This window comes from Lepisma saccharinum, unplaced genomic scaffold, assembly GCF_977018435.1.
Source record: "Lepisma saccharinum unplaced genomic scaffold, izLepSacc3.1 HAP1_SCAFFOLD_930, whole genome shotgun sequence".
Lineage (NCBI taxonomy): Eukaryota > Metazoa > Arthropoda > Insecta > Zygentoma > Lepismatidae > Lepisma > Lepisma saccharinum.
This window is the reverse complement of record NW_028143584.1, coordinates 28,605-52,410: the sequence shown is the minus strand read 5'-3', so window position 1 is coordinate 52,410 and position 23,806 is coordinate 28,605. Positions and strand designations below refer to the sequence as shown.

At 39.6% G+C, this 23,806-nt stretch overlaps 1 protein-coding gene across 1 annotated transcript in view; it reads right to left on the bottom strand.

Annotated features, from left to right (window-relative positions):
• LOC145983432 (staphylococcal nuclease domain-containing protein 1-like) overlaps positions 1 to 23,806 on the bottom strand; it is a 38,974-nt gene that overhangs the window by 12,552 nt on the left and 2,616 nt on the right. The window contains exon 2 of the mRNA XM_083116542.1: positions 11,140 to 11,258. Coding sequence (XP_082972668.1) covers positions 11,140 to 11,258 — 119 coding nt within the window. The remainder of the gene's footprint in view (positions 1 to 11,139; positions 11,259 to 23,806) is intronic.

Here is a 23,806-nt window from a genome sequence, read left to right as displayed (position 1 = left end):
ATCAATTATTATATCATACAAAAAAAAAACATTTTTTTTACATGCAACTAACCTTATGGCTGGCAAATATATATCTATCAACACAAGCATATAAAATAACCATGCCTATGAACCTGTTTGGCTTCAGGAAGCAAGCTATGGAAGTGCCCGTCCAGCCTACGTCATCGTCGAGCTTCAACAAACTCCTGGCTTCCATGCTATCTAACTTAACGGTCTGTTAATTATACACTTGAATAGCATCCTGACCCAGTACGACGATGACGTGGGCAAAACTTTCTATGTATTCAACAACAACTTGAATTATTACCAGTTCCCCATCTCTGGCAAACTTAAGTTCAACATGAATCCCGAGAACAAAGGGGAGGCCAAGGTTTCCTCTGGCAAGAACATTATCACATCAAGCATGATAGGATGGATAGTACCACTACGTACGATGTATCTGCTGGCGATCGCCTGTACGTGGAGCTCTTGGACGACTACGACAAACTCATCCCTCTTTTTATAGAAATGAAAATCACCTACCCTATAATAAATAACCATAGCATCAATGCCTAACGATATTTTTGGCCACACAAAACGCGTCAACCACGGCGACGAGCTTCTCATGCTTGACTTCAGGGTCAAGAAGGTGCGAAGCGACCTGCAGGCCCTGCAGTCCATGCTCAACTCCAGCCTCCAGTCAGAGATAGCCAGCATGCAGTTTCAGTGCTTGGATCCCGTATTCAAGATCGACGCCGAGCTTAAATCGCTGCTGCAAAAGTACACCGAAATCGCATCAATAGACAACTTCGACAACTTGGCACTGAGCATAGACAAGCTGCAGAACGAATTTTTGGAGCTGCAGCAAACGCAGACCTCCGATGTGGAACAGCTGAAGCGACACTTGCAGGACCAAACGAGCACCATCCAGACTGAACTGCAAACCATCATCCAGAGCATCAAGACTCAAGATGACTACGATCGCGTGAACGCCAGTATTGCCAAATTGCGTGAACAGTTTCAATCGTTCGAAATTCCTACGTTGGAAAACATCAAGGCTGAGCTTCAAACGGACGTTTTGCATGCAGCCATCACCGAAGTCAAAACTAAACTCCAAACGCTACAGGACTTCATCGACAATCTACCTTCGTCCAGCGAGCTGAACGCCATTGCCCGTAGTGTTGCCAACATAAAACACCAACTTGAGACCTATGAGGATTTCGGGAAGCTGCAAGGCACCATAACGCACATTGATGATGCTCTCGCCGTCATCAAAAATGATCTGACAAACGTACACGAAGCACTGGAATCCAAACTGCCTGGCATCAGGGATACTCTGGCCAGCGTCCAACAGCAGATCACCAAGTTGGAAAATCTAAACACCGAATCCGAGTTGTCGCATTTTCATCACTTGATCGACGACATACAGACTAAGTTGGAAACTTTGCAACAATCCACCCCCACCCAGGACGACATAACACAATTACAAGAAGGCATACACGCTGCTGCTGCTGCCTCAGAGTTGGACGCGATGAAAAAAGCTTTGGAGTCTCTCCAAAACACGGTGGCCACCCTGCCTACCTCGCAGGAATTGAAAAGCGTGAAGAGGGCTCTCAACCGAATACTCAAATCCGACGACATCAAAAACATCCAAACCGAAATTGAATCACTTCGGGAGTCTGTTGCAACCTTGCCTACCAACCAGAACATCAGCGAGCTACATGGCTTGCTTGCGGAAATTAGAACCCAGATCCACGACCTCACAACCCAGAGCTCCAAGTTGACACTCGTGGAAAGTCTACAGCAGATTATCACCAATGTGAAAGAGCAAATTGGCAGCATCGAGGCGAGCCAGGAATCGGTCATAACCAATTTCAGTACCCAACTACATGAGTTAAACGAAAAATTTAAGAGACTAATTGTTGATGTGATCAAGCCCGATTACGACACTGTTGTCCGTGCTATCGAGGAACACCTGGAATCGGTGAACAGTAGATTGAAAGATGTGAAGAGCGAGGTTCGAACCAATGTAAACACCCTGAACGCCAGCATCGACAATCTCAAGTCCACTGTTGTCATCGAACTCTACAGCATTCCAAGCAGAGAATTTTCCTCGCTCTTCCATCCGGGTGCCAAACTCTACATGCTGACTCCTGCCAAAGCCTACCACCAGTTTTTCATCGCTGCACACTTCAGTTCGTCAAGATTTCCTACTGGTCTCTGCCTCACGCAACCCACTACCCAACCATGACTGTGACGAACATCGGTGACAAGCCTAAAATAAGAGGAGTGGAGTTGGTCGATTTCACCCAGCCCGAAACTCGTGAGTCAGCCTATGCCGAAGATGCCACTCAAATTATCGACATAGAAATAGGTGACAAGCTCTACATAGAAAACCCGGCATTGTCTGTAGCCAGAAATCCCATCCAAGCTATATTCTTATTTTCACACAATGTCTAGGCAGGCTATTGTGAACAAGCTGCACAGCGAAACTACAAACAATTGGCGGTAGTAACCAAAAGCATAGACGACCTGTGGCAAGCTGACCTTGTGGAAATCAGCAGTGGCAACTTAAAAAATTTACATAAAATCAACAAGGGATACAATTATCTTCTCACCGTTATAGACACATTTTCAAAATTTGCGTGGGCTTTACCACTCAAGGCAAAAACAGGAACCTGTGGATGCATTCAAAACTATTTTCAATGAAAGTGGCAGGCGACCTCGATTTTTTCAAACAGACAACGGAAAATAATTCTACAACTGTCTTTCAGCAATTTATTCAAAAACAAAATATTCAACATTACACCACCATTAGTCACATCAAAGCCAGCATAGTGGAATGTTTCAACCGAACTCTCAAAACACGCATGTGGAAACGATTCACGCTTGAGGGGAATTACAAGTGGCTCAACATGCTTCCGGAACTCGTTAACAGCTATAATCACAGTTTGCATCGCACGATAAACATGAAACCAGCTGACGTCAACAAATCTGACGAGCAGCGTTTAATTTCTACGGTTTATTGTCCAAAGTACAAATTTACAAGCAAGAAACTGAAATACAAAATTGGAGATCAGGTGAGAATCAGTAAATTTAAGCGCGTGTTTGAAAAAGGCTTCACAAAAAATTGAAGTACGGAACTTTTTACCGTAGTTCGAGTCTTACCCGGAAACCGTCACACTTATATAGTAAAAGATAATCGCGAGGAAATTCTGAAAGGAAGATTTTACGAAGAGGAACTTTCTAAAACAAAATACCCCGACACGTATCTTATTGAAAAAGTATTACGTAGAAAAGGTGACAAACTGTTGGTGAATGGCTGGGACTCGAGGAAAAAAGTTGGATAGACGCAAACGAGGTGATTGTGTAACAGGTGCTTGGGATGTGGTAAAGCGACTGCCAGATTTTCCATCGGAACATCAGGATAGGAAAAATGGTGATGGCGACCTTCTACCCGACAACATTCGCTGCCTCATTGTTGGACCTTCTGGATGTGGAAAAACAACGTTACTTATTGATAATTTTCTTCTCGCACCCAACTGGTTAAACTGGAAGAAAAGACACCTGTATGTTTTCTCCAAAAGTTTGGAGCAACCGAAGTATCGCCAGCTGTCGAAACTGTACGAGGGACTAGGCATAGCTATATTTGCTTCTGAAGTGATAACACTAGACTCCTGTCTTGAAAATTCGGTGGTGGTTTTTTGACGAAGTGATCCTGGAGAACCAGAACGAAATTCGAAATTTTTTTACTCAGGGTCGGCACAGAGGAATGGACTGCTTCTTACCTTGCTCAGACTTTTTCCAAAATCCCCAAGCAGCTACTCCGAGACAATGCTAATATTATTTGTTTGTTTCGTCAAGACTACACCAATTTAAAACACGCTTACGATGATTATGTAGGTGGGGACATAAACATCAATCAGTTTTCCAAATTTTGCTCTTCTTGCTGGAACCAAGATGATTTCGGATTTGTCAGAATAGACATGACGAGGAAACCCAATAACGGAAAATACAGAAACAAAATTAATAATTTTCTAAACGTTGCAACGTTACAAGAAACGTCTTGACCTATTATAAATAACTACCAAAAAAAAAAAAAATGAAACGCAAACTTGCAGACGACAACCTGAAGCTGCAGCTATCTGGCAAAATGGTTTAAGGGTTGGAAATCCGACAATCGTGGAATTTACGAAGAGAAAAAGAGTCTGGACCAACCTATCATCGATGCCATCAGTGGACTTGGTAAAGAAATCAAATATGTCACTGAGCAAAACAAAGAGTTAATCAACGAGCTTGTGCCACTTACTGCTTGAAATTATACCATACCCACACCGATATCCAGCATTCACACTACTCCATTCGTACTTGCACCACCTCCGAGACGTCAGGCCCTAGGCAGTACCTCTTCGGACAAGCTAGTCGAGCTGGATCCGTTGGCAAGGGATTACCTAAGCACCGGGAAATTCGAAAAAGACGAGGTTTTCAGATTGTACCCGACCATGGAACATAACGAGGGTGTGGTTTGGAAGATTGGAAAGTCAAAAGTCACGTTCGAGGGCGACGATGTAAAAGTTAATTTGGGCGAGAAGAACAGCTGGAGCAGGTGGGACTGTGGGAACTTATCACTAAGAAGCAACCTAAAGATTATACAGACGAGGATTATCAAAGTTACACAGAAATTTTGATCATGACGGATGCACTGTATTAAAACAATGATGCAACACAGAATTGCGTGAAATCTAGCAGAGGAGAAAAGTACAGGAACCTCATCAAGCCAATATGGACCCAGCTCAAGACTGGCAGTGGTGTCAAACTCTACAACACCTTCCCTAAGGAGTTTGTTTGGGTAGACAATGTAAGAAAGCTTGTAGATCGATTGCTGCTTATCGCAGGCGAAGATAATGCAGGCAATCGCAACTTCCACAACGAGAAGGTGGGCATCATGCACATGATTAGCACCAAGCTTGCCAACTTCATTTTCAACGACAACAAAGGTATACTGAAACGAATCTCTCTCTCTCTCTCTCTCTCTCTCTTGTATAACTTTGAAGCTGTCATACTGCGAGAGGAGGGGGGAAGGGGGATCTGTTAACCCAGAGTCAGATAAATTGAACTTTTGGCATAGAAAAATATGTTCATTCTTGAACAAGAACACGTATTTAATCACTTGTAGAAAATTTATTATACTTCAATGTGTAGATTATCAGTTAAAATAAGAATACGTTTTTCCATGTTACGTAAAATTAAAGGTTGCGAGTGAGCAGCATACGATGGCCGCACCATTCACGAACAGCTGGTGCAGAGTGATACGTTACTCGAAGTGAGACGGTTGTTTACAGAAGGTCAGATAGTTCGTGATTCTTACTTTAGACAGTTACGAAAATCCAGGTACACATTGGATATCCTACCTCAAAGCCAACAACAAAGCATTTGTTTTAGATTCATTCGGAGGCATTCTACCTGCTGGGTTGGTAAAGTATCTCAGTGTTGTCAACCTCTACTACAATGACGAACGCATCCAGGGTTTCAGCGATGTGAACTGTGGCCATCTCTGCGTTTCCATGCTTGTCTTCCTCTCGCAATTAAAGAACCCAACCATCGAGGATATCCAGAAAGCATTGTGGCACCTGAAGCACTATGGGAGTATTCCATCTCACAAGCAAGACTTCGCTTCTGAAACTTGCATTGCATGACGATATCATCTATCCTAAATCTATTGCTCTTCGTGCATTCTACAGCATGTACCTGATACCTAATGTGATGGTACACAACAATACCATCAAAATTGGCAGCGAAAAAATCAGCATCACCCCTGGCCAGTACAATATGTCTACCTTGCAGGCTCAATTGCCAAGAAGTGTACTGCTGTCGCAAAATTCTGTAACTCACAGGATGGAACTGGTGTCTGCCATGGAAACCGTAGACCTGGGTACCATCGGAGAGCTTTTGGGATTCGAGAGCAACACAAAGCTCAAACCTGGCATCAAGCACATCGGTGCTAACATTCCTAAATTTCTAGCCATCGAGACTCTGAACATACAATGCAATGTGGCAGAAGGTATGATCACCAAATCCTCGGACAGCATCCCAGGGAGTCACAAGCAGACAGGTATTATCGCTACGTTCAAACCAAACTCTGAGTTCATGGAGCCAATTATCTACACACCCTGCCCACCGATATACTTTCCTGTATCTCGTAATCGCATAGACAACATAGAATTGGCAATTACCAACGAGAAGGGAAAGGTGGATTTTGCAGGAGCCACGACCACTGCCGTCGTGGCGATTAATATATAATAAATAACCATTATGGAGCAAATCGAAAGTTACGAGTTGCAGTCCTTCCTACCCATTCGTCGCACGTTTGCCAACCTCAATGAAGCGAATCGAGAGATAGAATACGACGTGGACGTCGGGGATGGGTTCATTCACCCTCACAGAGCTGATTTGTATACCAAGTTTGATGTTGTGAAGAGACAACGGCGAAGCATTGATTGCCAATGCAAATTTAAGACTTGTAGATAATTTTGTGCCGTACCTGTTCTCGCAGGTGGAAGTTAGAAAGCATGGCACCATCATCGATAGGGTTGACTACCCCGGGATTACCTCTACAGCTGTGGGAACATTGAAACTCTCCAAGACCGATGCAGCATACTACCAGGCAGGGGGATTTGAAGCAGGTACAAAAATCAAAACTCAAAGTCACACAGTACTGTTTCCCATGCGCCTGCTTCCTGGCTTCTTCTCAGACTACACAGAGATTATGTGGAAGGGCGGTTTGCACGTCACTTTTCGCAGAAGCGCCAACGACAACGATGCGCTGATGCGTTACAGCACCTTAAGTGCAGACGGTTCAGCACTTCCCAACACATTACCTGATCCTGCCAAGTGCATCATCCAGTCCATGGAGCTGCGCATGCCCGTAGTGGAATACGAAACTAACTACGCTCTCAAGTACAAAGCAGACAAAGAATCCCCAAGTACCCATCCAATTTTACGGTGACCTCAAGAGAGTGACCTCCGGCAATGTGGACGTGTACTACAACCCCAATGAGTTCATAGCATGCAGACCCATGTTCGTCATTAACACATCAAAGAGAAAGCAGGTGGTTGTTAACGATCGTACCAACATCAAAATTGTGTGCGAGTTCCATGACGCCTTGCCTGCCGATACTCTATGCAGCATTATTCTTAGTGCAAAGAAAACTTTGTGTATGATGTCAAGAATGAAAGAGTAACTGAACAGTTTTAGATACAAGACCTTACACTGACCTTAGATCCAAACATTCTTCACACATGAAAAAAAATCACTATACTATAGAAATTTATGGCAATACTGAGTAGTGCCAACTCCTATTTGTAGGTTAGCTTCGCCTGTGAAATATCATATGGTGAAATTTTTGTGGAGTAGGTTGGCAACACTGCGAGCCCCCCACTGTGGCCCCTCCAAAAGTGGTGGGGGTGCATTGAACCCATTAGAAAAAGGCCACAACATACAACATCATAAAAAATACATCGTAGCCGTTTACGCTGAGGGCCCCCACCTACAAAAAAAAATAAGGCCCCCGAATACATCATAGGCATTTACGTTGAGGGCCCCACCTACAAAAATAAGGCCCCAAAATAAGATTGAGCAAAAAATAGGGCTAGAACATCGTCAAATGCTATAAAATCAACCAAAAATACATCAAAATCATCAAAATATGTCACAACTGAGGTTAAATACTAGGCTGACCTACAAGGATAACATAGAAACAACCATTTTTACACTTTGTAGGTTATTTGAACCCGTAAAAGGCTGTAAAAAAGTGAATAGGTTAAGTTATATCACGTAAGATCATGGCATACCTACAAATGTGAGGCTCCAAAAATAACATTGAGCAAAAAATAGGGCTAGAACATCGTCGAACGCAATAAAATCCATAAAAAAATCATCAAAATATGTCACAATTGAGGTTAAATACTAGCCATACCTACAAGGGTGGCATAGAGCCAATAGGTTTCCACTACTCTTTGAAATCTTCAACGTTTTACAGTTTTATAAGTGGTTAACAACGTTTCGAACAGATTGCCGAGCATGTTTCAAGACCACATGTTTTATACTAAAGACCATTTGACCGTGTTTCCTAGTCAACCAGACACGGCATAATCTGCCACGAAGCCTGAAGAAGAGGAGTTGTTTTTTTTTTGACTCCATTAGTGGTTATAATGCAGGCTATAACGGTGCAAGAGAAAATTAAAACAGTGTACATTTATGGAGAACATGGCAGGAATATCAATGATGCTGTGATTCTTTATGCTCAACGTTTTCCAGACTGATGCTGTGATTCTTTATGCTCAACGTTTTCCAGACCGGGTGCGATCGCATGCTTCTTTTTGCAGAGTTGTTCAACAGTTCTCCACCGAGGGAACTGTACAACCAAAAAAAAAAGGAATCGCCGAAGAACAATTGCTGGAGAAATTGCAGTATTAGCTGCAGTGGCTCATAACCCCCACGTTAGTACTCGACAAATAAGTCATGAATCGGGAATATCGCAGACTACTGTGTGCCAAATACTGAAGCGTAGAAAATATCATCCCTTTCATGTTTCGTTGCATTAACAACTTTATGGCGATGATTTTCAGAACCTGGTGACATTCTGTCAATGGGTGCTTCAGCAAATACAAGGAGACCCCAATTTCTTTACTCGAGTTTTGTTCTCTGACGAGTCGATTTTACAAACCACGGTACAATTAATCAACACAACATGCATTATTGGAGTGTTGAAAACCCGCATTTGTTACACCAAGTTGAACATCAGCACCATTGGAATGTAAATGTTTGGTGTGGAATTATTGGCGATAAACTTATTGGTCCATATTTTATCGATGGGAACTTAAATGGTGAGAAATATCGAAACTTCTTGCAGAACGAACTTCCAGTATTACTTGCAGACCTTCCCTTAGACGTGTGACAAACAATGTGGTTTCAACATGACTGTTGTCCAGCACATTATTCCGTTGAAGCAGGGGAAGTATTAGATCCTGTATACAACTGTCGGTGGATTGGAAGAGGTGGTCCAGTGTCTTGGCCTGCAAGATCGCCAGATCTTACTTCACCTGACTTTTGTTTGTGGGGCTACATGAAGAGTGGAGTTTATAATGAACTGCCAACAACGCGTGAGAACATGATTGAGCGAATCACCAATGCATGTCGAAAGATTACACCGGACACGATTCTCAGTTGTGTCCAATCATTCCAAGTGCCGATAAATCAGTGTATCGAAGTGGGTGGTGACATTTTCGAGCACTTATTGTAAAATGATTATTAAAAACAAGCACCCAGATGGTGAGAGGTGAGGGGACTCGCCTAAAACAAGCACTCCGATGGTGAGAGGCGAGGGGACTCACCTTAAAAAAGCACCCCGATGGGAACAAAATACTGCTACGTCCACATCGTTCCTGGGTTATGCTAAATGCAGTTTCTTATAGAAATTTAACATGCCTCATGTCACGATTAAAAGTGCGTTTTTTACCATTTCCGCAATATTTTATTTTTGCGATTACAGCGCCATCTATCACAAATCCACAAACAAGTTTAAGACAAAACCTACGTATTTTTGGCTGGAGAATGCGAATCTGCAATACAAAATGGGGGTTCCCATTTGAGATTTTACAGTTGTCCCTCGCTCCACTCGCAGGTGGGGTGGGAGGTGGAGTTTGGCATCATTGGATGAGCCCCTTCGTGACAAACAAATTTCATTCAGAAGTATTTTTTGATCAGATGCATACTTTGATATATTTCATTGTGTCAAGCTAAAAAACTCACCCGGTATATTATATCTGCACTATTCATGTACTTAGTATTATGCAAAATCAACAGGTAACTAAGAAATAAAGAAAGAAAGAATTTTCTTCTGTCTAACATTATTTATTTTCTTTAACTAAAATGTGAATGACAATAAGCCCAAGATCTATGAAATCATAGACAATAACTTTTCCTCTTTCTGATAATTATGATCATATTGTCAACCTACTTAAGTTATCAATCACTAAAACTGGACTACAACTTTCACTTTGATATTCTATCTAAACACTAGTATAAAAATTATAATTAAATGTATTACCTACCTGTTTTATTTAGTGCAACATAAGGAACAATCTGGAAGATATGCAAATGAAATATTTTCAACGAGCAAATGAACTAGTTGATCAGGTTGCTTCTGAATGGTTCACAAAGGAAGGACTCAAATTCACAGAACAAATTTCCTTTATGGGGGGAATGAAGTAGTGAGTGCTATTGTTTTTACTCCGCACCCGTCCAGTGTGATGTCAACCACAGCCAGTTATGTGAAATTCTGCTCTTCGAGGCAAAAAATATTACATTCACTTTGGTTCAAGAAGTATACAGTTATTGCATATCCAAAACCAATGAACTGTCCGAAAACCAACCTGCTCCGCTTCACGTATCAAAATAGAATCGGATCCAAATGGGTGCGTTCTTGAAGAAAGGAAATTCTCACTAAACACAAAGTTGAAGCAACATTTTATCCGCAAGAAATTCTGAGGATGGCTGGTACGGCAGGTTTCGTCTTGAGTAGCTTGTTCTCAAAGGAAAAATCTCACGCCTCTCCAAATTCTGGTCTTGGAACAGGTTCACAAGAACGAGTCGCAAAATGAACGGATGGTCATAACGAATCCAAGAACCTAGATCCGAGAGTGAATAAATGTAGAATCAAAATGCAAAGGAACCATAATTTTGTACGTAACAGACTAGAAAAACAAGTTTCTGAACTGAATCTTTAGGGGGAAGTGGAATCACAAGTACCGAATTGGGAAGTGGAAATGAACCACTTGTTCATTTTGTAACTGGTTCTCTTGCAGACTCCAAAATGCATGTAAATTCCAGACAATCTGCAAAATTTCCTGAAATTTCCGACAATTCCCCGTTTTCCAGTCGCATAGCAACCCTGTTTTTTTTTCACAAATGGAAAAATTGTAATACTCTAGGATGGAATGACGACATCACAAACTTAGGTTCTAGTAAGTTGAAAAATTTAAAAAGTTACAATCCCAATATGACAGTTCAAAATAGGTTTTTAAACTTATTCATAAAAAAAAGTTTCACAGAGAACCTTGCATTCCTCATAAAAACTACAGAAATCAATGACTACTTACGTTGCTGTAGCACGTCTTCCTAGCTTGGGAGCAATAATATTTGACAAGCTGACGGTTCGTTCAGGTGGTGGACCCCCCCTTGGTTGCTCCCTGATGACAACAGAGTCCCCTGAAAGGACCTATGGAAGAAAAAGAATAAATAACTACTCATTTGACATGCTCTGCACAAAATGAAATTATGTATTAGGGTGGATCAAATTAAAACAGAACAGTGGATTTATTGGGTTATATTTATGTGTGTGTGTTGCGACACCCCTGTGTAGAGGTAGAGCAGGAGGTAAGGAAGGAAACCCCTACTACATAATGGACTCTCCCTAGTCACGCATGAGCACGTGATATTTGTAGGCGGTTGGGCAGCAGTATCATCTGAGTAGGCACACAGGCAGTCAGTCAGTGCTTCACCTGCAGCAGAAGAATGTTTGCCAGCAAAGAAGAGCAACTGGTAGTGTCATTTTTTTTAGTGGCAGAAGGAGTTGGAGTTCGCGAAGTGCAGCAGAGTGACAGGAATCTGTGAAGGATGATCAGCAACCTGGTCAATCTCATGTCATAATCACGGATGCTCTGATGGAAAAAGACGACCGGATAATCCACGCAAACAGTTATATATAAGTTAAACGGATTGATAAAAATTAAAGAATAATCTTAATATATTACTTATAAATTATGGATAGCCAGAAAGGATAAAATCTAAATTCTCCCCTTGGTTACCTCAAACAGCTTGAAGTCTCTTAGCAATGCAATCAACAAACGTCCGCTATAAAAGCGAGAAAATTTGATACAAATAGGGAGACGTATGTGGTTTTCACTCGTATGTACTCCCAAGTCCCTCCAAGTCAGGATTTTAATCCATTGGACGACGACTTAGTTGATCGAGGATCACTTCGAAAACCTGGAAGGGGGACGAGTTATTGACCTAAACCCAACTAGGACCTTTCGACTGATAGTAACCAGCAGTGTCTGTAATAAGGCGACCAGTGGTTTTCACTCTGGTACCATTTTCTCACCGCTAACAAGCATTTTGATCTTTTTGCAGGCAACAGCAACTTCAAGAAATCTTATGCAAAGCTACGTCTTGGAATAGACATGTCACATAAAGCTGGTGATATCAATACAAAGAATTGTGATCAAGAAAGCAGCGACAGCAGCTTAACCAATAAATAGAAACAAGCCGTTCGAGGATTAGACCGAAAGATTCCAACCTGTATCGCTGGCAAAGGGCTAGGTGTTACCTTAGCCTTAAAAAAATTAAGTCTGATACAAGAAGGTAACGATACCTGTGGTGTCCAAAGGGGCTGGACGTGGGTATGTGACAACTTTCATGTCATTGGTCCATTGAAAAGGCATTGAAGGGTCGGCGCTTCCTCTCAGACAATGTTTGCAACTGGTTCCGATCTCCACCAAAGGAGTTCAATGAGTAGTGTATTCACCCCTTGGCGAAACAGTGGTACAAGTGCTTGTGTAACTTTGAAGATTACATTTCAAATAAACCTTGTTCAAAGTGACCCTAGTTACATTTTCATTTGATCCACCCTCATATACAGGGTGTCATTTTAATGGCGCCCACGGAGCACGGAAACGTATAGAGGACATCAAAACAAACCCATTTTCTCAGTAACATTTTTCTCGGAGCGTCGTTTCGGCTCTACAGTCGTTCAAAAAAGCCTGTTTTGCCACCTGAATGCTGCCAACCCAACACAACATTTGATAGCATTTGTGACGTCATTTCCCGTCCTGAAGCGATGTGTTACAGGGTTGCCAGGAACACACATATTCTGTGAAAAATGACATAGCTACAATCAGTCACATTATGTACCGTAAAACAAAACGAGAAAACATGTTCTGTAACCTAACAGGAAGTAAACAAACGATACGAAAAATGGTAGAAAGAAAATAGAATTCAAGTGGAAGTGGTCATATCGAATTTTGTCTCAGCTTGCATGTCAAATATTTTCAAATCTAGTTACCAAGTTGGCATCTACAATTTAGTCTATCCACTTCGTCCTTCTGATACTAGTTGTCTGTGACACACTGAACAGATGACAAAATAGAAATGAAAGAACTAAAAATTCCAAAGGTAAGCAACACATAATATAATGTATATTCAGGGCATTATGAGGCAAGTGGCAAAAATGGTTGAAAATACAGGGATATAAATAGTTGTAATACAAACTATCCGACGACTGTGTTTATCTATGCACCGGACACACATGTAATAGTTTGCAACTGTAAACAGGGCAGTATATTCGTTACTGATTCATCATTACGTTGTTACTGTGGTTGTCCGTGTTTTAGCCGTAATGTAACAACGTGAACCTCGGATACTTCCGTTATCAGCACAAAAGTACCACAAGGCATCTGGACACAAACCTGCAGATATCAACCTTGCAAGGAACTTTGCAAATATTTGACATGTTGCTGGGCGTAAACAGCCACATGTAAGCTGTTAAGTCCAATAAAATTTATTGTTGTTGATATTTGACATGTAGGCTGAGACAAAATTCGATATTGACACTTCATTTTGAATACTTTTTTTTTATCATTTCTCATATCGTTGGTTCACTTCCCCCTTCCCCTGAGATGACTGCTGATCTTCTGGCTGGTAGGCTATGATGTTTGGTCTTCTGGATGCGTTTCTCGCTTCGTTTTACAGCTAATAATGTGGTTGGTAGTTTGTCAATTTTTACAAAATGTGTGTGTTCCTTGCAATCCTGCCGTGCGCTGTTTCACAGCAGGAAATGACGTCACAGATACGATCAAATGTTGTGTTGGGTTGCCAGCATCCAGGCGGCAAAACGGTCTTTTTTGAACAGCTGTAGCGTCTAATCGACGCACCAACGAGAAAAATGTTACTGAGAAAAGTTGTTTGTTTTGATGTCCTCTATACGAATCTGTGGTCCGTGGGTGCCATTAAAATGACACCCTGTATATTTAAATGAAACAGATGTAAATAAGAATTGGGAGCACATAGGTAATGCAATAGAATCAGCAGCTAAAGAAAGTATTGCATACCATAAACCAAGTAAAAGTAAGACATGGTTTGATAATGAATGTCATAACCTAATAGAAATAGAAAATCAGGCTAGACTTAGGTGGTTAAATAACTCTGATGATACAAATTTAAGCAATTATAATAGACTAAAGCGAGAAGATAACTGCACGTTTAGAAGTAAAAAAAGAATTACATGAAAAGCAAAATTAACGAAATTGAAACAAACAGTAAAAATAAAAGTATCAGATTTATATAAAGGTGTAAATGAATTTAGAAAGGGGTGGCAACCTAAAGTAAACTTAATAAAAGATAAAAACAGCAATTTTTTTGGCCGATCCAAGCCGGAAGAACTACTTTAATGACCTTTTAAATGTTCATGTATGAGATAAATCAGAAGTAAATGAAGTACACACAGCACAACCTTTAGTTCCAGAACCTAACTTGACTGAAGTTAAAGATGATATTAAAAGGCTAAAGAATAACAAAGCACTTGACATTGATTTAATACCAGCGGAGTTCATTACATATGGTGGGAATTCGTTAATATGTCAAATTCATAAATTAATTTGTTTAATATGGAATAAAGAAGAAATCCCTCAACAGTGGAAAGAATCCATAATTGTTCCTGTGTTTAAAAAATGTGATAAAATGAAATGCAATAATTACCATGGAATTTCTCTACTCTCAACAACATATAAACTATTATCTAACATTATTTTAGCAAGACTGACCCCACATGCTAATGAAATTATAGGTGATTATCAATGTGGACTTAAACATAACAAATCAACTGCAGATCAAATTTTTCACATTAGACACTTCAGAAAAAATGGGAATATAATCAAAATGTCCATCAGCTATTCATTGATTTCAAAAAAGCATATGATTCAGTCAAAAGAAGAAATTATATAATATATTAGTCTACTTTGGAATACCTAAGAAGCTTGTTAATATGATAAAAGTATACACAGTGAAACAAAGTAAAATTTGTGTGGGTGTTAGTATGTCTGACAAATTTACAATTCATGATGGGTTAAAACAAGGAGATGCATTATCTCCATTGCTCTTTAATTTTACCTTAGAATACGTTGTTAGGAAGATAAAAGAAACGGTAAGAGTCTAGTTTACGTCCTTTTCCTAAAGAATACGTGTCATATCGTTGGAAAGGTTATTTTATAAGGAATTCAACAAAGTAAATCCCAAGGCGAGGAAAAGTTTCCTGGAGGAGAAAATCGAGAAAAACCGATGTTCTCCTGATTGAACGTACTGAGGACATTTTTCGATGATGAAGCACATATTTAGGGGTGAAATGAGTGCTAATGGAACCTAACAGGCCTAACCTAACCTCGTAGGCATACCTCGTTCCCGTGAATGGTTAGTGACAGAAAGTGTAAAAAGAAAAACTTACTTACTCTACGGATGCCGGAGCGCCTACTGTCTGCTAGCACGGTTTTGTCAGCGGGCAAGAAGGAGTGCGCAAGAAAGATGTAAACGGGTAAGAAGGAGTGGGCAAGAAGGACGTAAACTAGACTCTAGCCAAAGAAACTAACAAAAGACTAAAATTAAACGATGTGACTCAGCTGGGGGATGATGTAAATACAATTAAGAATAATGCTAAAAACAATTTCAAAGCAGCTAAAGAGATAGGTTTGGAAGTTAGCAAAGTGAAAACTAAATATATGCTTACAGGCCAAAACCAAGTGTTACGTAATAATCAAAATCTAATTATTGATAATTTGTTTGAACTAGTTTTCAAATTCAAGTACTTAGGAGTAATACTAACAAATGAAAATGATATTCAAGAGGAAATAAAAAGTAGGCTTAATTCAGGAAATGCATATTACTTTTCTCTTCATAGATTTTTGTCTTCTCGTTTCATATTTAAGAAACTAAAAGTTAAAATATACAAAATAGTAATTTTGCCTGCAGTATAATATGGATGCGAAACTTGGTCCCTTACATTGAAAGAGGAACATAAATTGAGAGTATTTGAAAATAAGATCCTTAGGAAAATATTTGGGCCTAAAAGGGATGAGGAGGCACATGAGTGGAGAAAGTTACATAATTTAGAAGTACATCATTTGTATTCATGTCCAGATATTATTAGAATGATTAAATCAAGAAAATTGAGGTGGGCAGGCCACATAGCACAAATGGGGGAGGAAAGAAGAGTTTACATGATTCTTGTTAGGAAACCTGATGGTAAAAAACCAGTAAGCAGGATAGGGACAGATGGAAGGCCTGTGTTGCTGCAGCCATTAACCTTCAGGTTTTAGAAGGCTAGAGAATTAGTTAGTTAGTCATATATCTAAGTACGGAAAAACATTTTAATTAGTGCAAACAAATAATTGATGGTATTCTGCAGAGATGGCAGTGGTGGTGGATGTCACTGTACAACACTGACAAGAGGTTCCCGAACTTTTACATTTCATGGCACCCAGACTGTTTCAAGATTTTTCCACAATGCCCAAGTTAGAATGTAGGCCTATCTAACACTTGCAATGCTCTGTGAATGTGGTTAGATTGCTATATTTTAAATTGAGAAACATTTTGTGTGTAAAATGTACTAAATAAGCACATATTTGGAACAATCATACAATTGACTGAATTTCAGTGAAAAAATTAGAACATTTTGCTGGGCCCCTGTAAGCCAGCCATGGTGCACACTTTGGGAACAATACAGGGTGGTCCATATGTCTTGTTACCCCCCTGAATCAATATCTTGTTATCTCTAATTCAGTGTTTCTTTTGCAGAGATGACTGACACAAGCTCCTACAATGTAGAAGAGTGCCTTGTTGTCAGTGTTTGGGTCCATGAACGTCCACATACCGGCAAGACCATGGAGGATGTGCGACGATATTTCACAAGATGATTCCAAAAAAATGCACCACCAAAAGTGACAATACTGCGTTGGGAAAAGAAACTGTTTATGTTGGGATGTATCAAAGACAAACTGAGGCCTGGTGCACCAACCAAAAGACTGAACACATGTGCAGGAGTGGAGGCATCTGTGCTTCGGTCTCCACAGAAGTCACTCCGCAAACGGTCTGCTGAGCTTGGAATCCCGAAAACAACAATGTTACGATACATGAAGAAGGATCTTGGATTGAAATCCTTTAAACCAGCAAGCGTCAACGAGCTCAGTGATGATGACATGCGTAGACGACATGCAGCATGTGGAAGAACGTTGGAGGTATTTCCGACACGGCTGACCTTTTCTTCTCCGATGAACGCGCAATATATCGAAGTGCACATGCAAGGAATGTGTATTTCTGGTCCAAGGAAAATCCGCATTATTACGAAGAGCTGGAAAACAACCCCCCCCGCATGTGATGCTCTGGGTCGCTATGTCCGCTAAACACTTGATAGGTCCCTATTTCTTCAATGGCGTAGTCAATCAACACTCCTATCTTGCCATGTTGCGGGCATTTTTTGAGCTCCACAGAATGAATCTCTTGGGACGTTCCTGGTTTCAACAGGATGGAGCACCGCCCCATTATGCCATCGCTGTCAGGGAATATTTAAGTGAAGTGTTTCCCAATAGGTGGATAGGATGCGGATCGGTAAATCATACGGCGCCTCTGGATTGACCTCCCAGAAGCCCTGATCTCTCGTCTTGTGACAATGCCCTCTGGGGCATTATTAAGGAAAAGGTATCACAACAACGATACCAAACAACAGAACAATTAAAGGACGCTATTAGGGCAGCCTTTCAGACAACAATCACGAAAAATTTGCTTCGTAAAATCTCACACAAGTCATGGCGCCGTGTCATTTTGTGACACGAAAATAATGGTGGTCATACTGACCTTTTGGAAGCGTGAACAACATCCTGGTTGACGCTGAATCCACACGTCTTACAAATTGTTATATTGTTATCATAATATAAAATTATGTAAAATTGTTGGTGTCACACGACATATGGAAAGAATGGCTACCTTACACTTCATTATATTATATTGTATTATTATAAAGTTATGTAAAATTATGGGGGTAACAAGACATATGGACCACCCTGTAGATGTAAAGGATATCCAGATAAAGAATGTTGAACTTGTTGACGTATTTAAAAGAGGGCAATTCTTTTCATTCTCACTAAGTAGCCGAAGTCCAGTTTTGGCATATAACAGTTGGGCTGAAAAGTTCGTAGGCTAACATAGTAAAAAATATTTTTTTGACAAAATTCGATTTTATTATTCAATATAGTTGCCTTTGAGGGCGATATAACGATTATAGCGGTCATACAATTTTTCGATGCCATTTTTATAGTACGATTTCTCTTTAGCCTCAAAATAGGCCTCAGTTTCGGCGATTACCTCTTCATCAGTGCTAAATTTCTTTCCAGCGAGCATTCTTTTAAGGTCTGCAAACAGGAAAAAGTCACTGGGGGCCAGATCTGGAGAATATGGTGGATGGGGAAGCAATTCGTAGTCAAATTCATATAATTTTGCCATCGTTTTCATTGATTTGTGACACGGTGCATTGTCTTGATGAAACAGCACTTTTTTCTTCTTCAAATGGGGCCGTTTTTTCGTGATTTCATCCTTTAAACGCTCCAACAACGCTATGTAATAATCTCAGCTATCTCGATCAACTTCACTTTACGATCATTTAAAACTATTTTGTGGACTTTTTTGATGTTTTCGTCGGTAACAGCCTCTTTGGGGCATCCACTGCGTGCATCGTCTTCGATGCTCATTTCGGCTCGTTTAAATTTAGCAAACCACTTCTCAACGGTTGATTTTCCTGGTGCAGAGTCCGAATAATGTTTATCAAGCCAAGCCTTGGCTTCAACAGTATTCTTTTTCGCCAAAAAGCAATGCTTTATTAACACACAAAATTCTTTTTTATCCATTTTTTCACAATAACAAAAGCTGCTTCACTCACAATGCTATATCTCGCGAACTAATTATCTGGCAGCTGTGAAATTTATACACGTATCTTTTGAAGGTTAGTACTAAGTAAAAATCACATGGATTTAATTCTAGTAACGCCATCTATGAGTCAGCCTACGAACTTTTCAGCCCAACTGTTACTTACTGTTTTTACTCAAGCTTTCACCACATCATGTGGCTAGAGGTTAAAATAGAAGGTAAAAGACAATGCAGTGTGCCCTGCCTGTCACTGTTTCCTACTCCTCCTTTGGCAGCTTGATTAAAAACTGTACGCACATGCCAAAAATGGATTTTAGCTGCTTATCTATAATAAGACTAAATTTGGAGCTGAATCTCCGCTTGAAAGTTTCAAGTGCATAACCAGACATCAAGAAACTGTCAGGCTATTCAGGGACATCCTTCTCACCAGAAACTCTTGAGGATATACAATAAAAAACTCCAAAATTGTGCTTGACAGTTTGTTTACAAACTTATTTTTGTTCTTTACTTTTTTAGTAACTCTGGAAAAATATATGAAAATTAAAAGTTTTTTATATATGTGTTATAATCCATGTGTTTCACATTTTCATTTTTGTAACTAATTGTAAAGACTGCTAACATAGGAACATCCAATAAAATAATAAACATAGGATTCTAATGTTTATCTGTTTACCAACTTTCCACATACAGCCCGAATACCTTTTTGTTCTATTGCAGATACACACCTCCCAAACATCAAAAATGTCCCACCTATCAGGCAGCCAAAAAAAAAATTCTCCAAACCCTCAGAGAAAACCTTTGGTCAGGACACATTCGACATTTAGGGCACTAAAGGGTACAATAAGAGAAAAGTTTGAGAAGCGCTGCTCTAGTATGTTATCTGAGAGGAGAAATGAGTCAGTAACAACTGTAAATCCACAACATATTGTTGCATATAAGTAGGATAGACAATGCAAATTTTCGAAGATTCACAAAACAAGCAAACCATTAAAAGTGTCTGGAAAAAGATGACCTTACAATGAAGGGAATGCGTAACATTAGATTAAATTGATGAAGGGACAAACCCAAAGAACATCCATACACACACCAGGTTTTCCATCAAGAACTTTCAGTTCCCACTTCAGAAGTGGAACAGTTAACATGCTTACGCAGGGATTCACTGCACTTGGGCAGAATCCGAGTTCTTAAAGTTGTCATATGATTTCCTTTTTAATAACCTCTTTACCTGTAAATATCTCTTCATTCTTGTCATCCAACATCATTTCACCCAATATCATCTTCACTATCACCCTTTTCTTGTATGAACAGCAGTTTCACATGCATGAAGCAAAATTATTAAGCAATTCTTATTATCATTGTTCTGTACTGTCCATCCCGAAAGTCTCTGAAACCATTTTATTAGTCCTGTACACTAAGTTAGTCCTCTAGAAACTCCTCTTAGGACCAACTTCTGCCAGGATGCTTTTCAAATAGTAACATTTACTTGTAAAAAAAATTTACTATTTGAAGTTTTTCATACAAGCCAGGAATCATTTGAATTCCATCTTTTTTTTTACTATTTTAAGCTTTTTCCTTAGAAAATAATTTTTTCACGTGTTGCAAAACTAACAAATTAATTTCCAATAGTAATTTCTTTCTTCACAAAATGAACATATAAGTTTCTATACCCAGATCATTTTTTATTCTGTATATTCATTAATATATGTACCATTTTTATGAATTGCGCATTAACTGTTTGATTGCAGGAGAAAAATTGTGTCAGAATTGAAGCTATGTGGAAACTATATTTTTGCACAACTTAATTGTAGAACAGCATGGAAAAGCTGACTTGGCTTGCAGCACAGAAATCCAGAAACCAAAAGTGATGAGACTCAACTCACACTGTGCATTTGTATCTATTGGACATCCAAAATGTTGCTTTTGCAAGATTCATTTTTGACTTCACATGAAATTCGTTATCTCCATCAAGGAGCACATCAGCACATGGGTCTCACTTGGCATTCAATATACAAGGCGTATTTTTAAAGTAAGTACAGTTTTGAAATTCCGCCGCTGCAGCGCTGCGGTCGGTGTCCCGTGCACGCGCACTGCTGGCAAGCCACAGACGCCATTGCGGCAACAATCGATCGTGTATACATTTGCTTTTGCGTATTTAAAAATGGCTCCTCTGATTGAGAATCACGCCGACTGTGAAATACGCGCTGTTATTAGTTTTCTTAGTGCTAAAGGCGTGAAAGCAGTTGAAATTCACCGTCAGATTTATGAAGTGTACGGACAAAATATTATGAATGATGGAATGGTACGCAAATGGGTAAGAGCTTTCAAAGATGGCCGAAAGGATGTTCATGACGAGGAACGGAGTGCGCGACCCTCAGTGATCAGTCGATTTGGTGCAGAAAGTCGACGAAAAAGTGAAAGAGAACAGATGCTTCACAATTTCTTCGTTATCAGAGGAGTTCCCTGAAGTTTCAAGAAGTGTTATCTACAAAATTGTTACTGAACGCTTAAACTATCTAAAATTGTGCTCACGATGGGTACCAAAAATGTTAACTGAGGCGCAAACATTTAGGTAGCACCTTGACTTTTCTTGTGCATTATGAAGCTGAAGGTGACGCATGTCAAAGGCGATGAAACATGGGTGGCCTACGTTACACCCGAAACAAAACAACAATCCATGGAATGGAGGCATTCAACATCGCCCAAGAAAGCGAAGTTTAAGAAGACAATTTCAGTCCGGAAAATCATGTGTACTGTGTTTTGGGACAGGAAGGGGGTGTTGCTTGTTGGTTTCTTGCCTCGTGGTAACACAATAAATTCCGAAACATATTGTGAGACTTTAAAAAAACTGCGCCGTGCCATTCAAAACAAAAGGTGTGGCATGCTGAGTAAAGGGATCATTTTGCTGCATGACAATGCCAGTCCACATGCAGCCAATCGAACTCAAGATCTCATCACATCATTTGGCTGGGAATAATTTGATCATCCTCCATACAGCCCCGATCTAGCGCCCAGTGACTAGCACGTGTTTCTGCAACTGAAGAAGCATTTCGGAGGTCAGCCTCAAAACAGCCGTGTTGCAGTGACTGTCAACTCAAGCAGCAAACTTCTATGACGACTGAATACTAAAGCTTGTTGTTCGATACGATAAGTGCCTTAATACTGGTGGCAATTATGTGGAAAAGTAGATAAAAGTGTGGTCTTTCATGTAACAATAAAATTGTTACAAAACTTTACTTGTTTTTTTGTACATATCAAAACGGTACTTACTTAAAACATACGCCTCGTACAAGATTAGATGAAAACAGGGTAATGATTCAGATTGTTTTAAAATTCTTTTAAAACTTTCCTAGAAGGAAGACTAATTATCGTAGAATTTTGGCAATCATTGGCAAAATTTTAACATTCCTTAAGGTAATGAGCACTGTTTGGATTTCGAAAAAGTTATTTTATGTTGAAAAAAAAAAAAACAACTTAAAAATGGCCTTATTCAAGCATGCGTGCTTCCCATGGATAATGTATTTTCCATTGACAAGCAACTAAGTATTGTAGACTAGTGGGAATTAATGTAGAATTAAATCGGAACTGTAGTAGAATGCATTTAGGGACTTTATTTTAATGCTAAGAGAACCAAACCTGGAGTGCCTAACCTAACTTCGAAACCATATATAGAACAAAATCTTAAGAAATTGCTAAAACTCCGCAGTATGTGTTAACAGAAGTAAATCGAAGCATGTTAAAATAACATTCATAGCATGATTAAATCACAATAAAACAAAAGGAACTTGAGACGAAAACGGTACGTACAAAATAATAAAATGGCCAATAAACAATATTAAGAGATACGCGAGTGAACTTATATTCATATTAGGCCACAAGTAGCGTGGAGGCATTAGTTTTGACCACTACCCCACTTATGGCCACTTTACTGTTCATATTTAATTGGTAGCTACCAGGTGATCTAAAGCCAATCAGAGAACAGCTTACATAATCAGTGTAAAATAAGATTTCCAATTGGATATCCATGTTTCCTCTTTGTACTTCCTGTAGGAAGTAAGCTTGTTGTAAGGAAGAAGCTGCTTGTTACAGTAGATTTCTTATGCATTTTCGTAAGAAAAGAGAGCTACAATAATGTCTTCCACAGTTGTTATATATATCAGGAACATATAATTTGTTCAGAGGTAAGTTTAAATGTTAGAATTGCAGTATTTATATCCTGAAATAGAAATAACCACAAAACAGTATGTGTAGATCACATGGCCATTACTAGATGCAGGTTTGTAAAGATTCTTTGATTATGGCCACTGCAGAAAACGATTGCTTTGATTATATAGAAAATGATATGTTAACAATAAATGTGAATGATATTATGGGAAAACTGCCGGATTCTATCCTAATGCAAAAGGGGCGACACTTGATAACAAAATTTCCTGGTCCTGTTATCACACTGGAAAAAAAAGTAATTTTCTGTATAACATTATTGCTAGTGAGCTTGCATTAGACATAATTTCCTTGTGATATGAAGCTACTATCTAATGTGTGAAAACTTTATTATTATTTATATTTTTGGAACTGGCATTTTGTTGTTTTGTTTACTACGGAGTGACCTGAGAAGTCTGGAAATGTTAATTTATGTTGTTAAACTACATTTACACTATGCTCATCCATTGAAAGGAACGACTTGAGATGACCAAACCCCTCTCCGATTTTCTTCATATTTGGCATAATCACTAATTGAGGCCTCCTAATCACGAATCTGAAGTTAAAATTTGTCGGAAACGTCTAGAAATTGCAAAATAAGTGAAA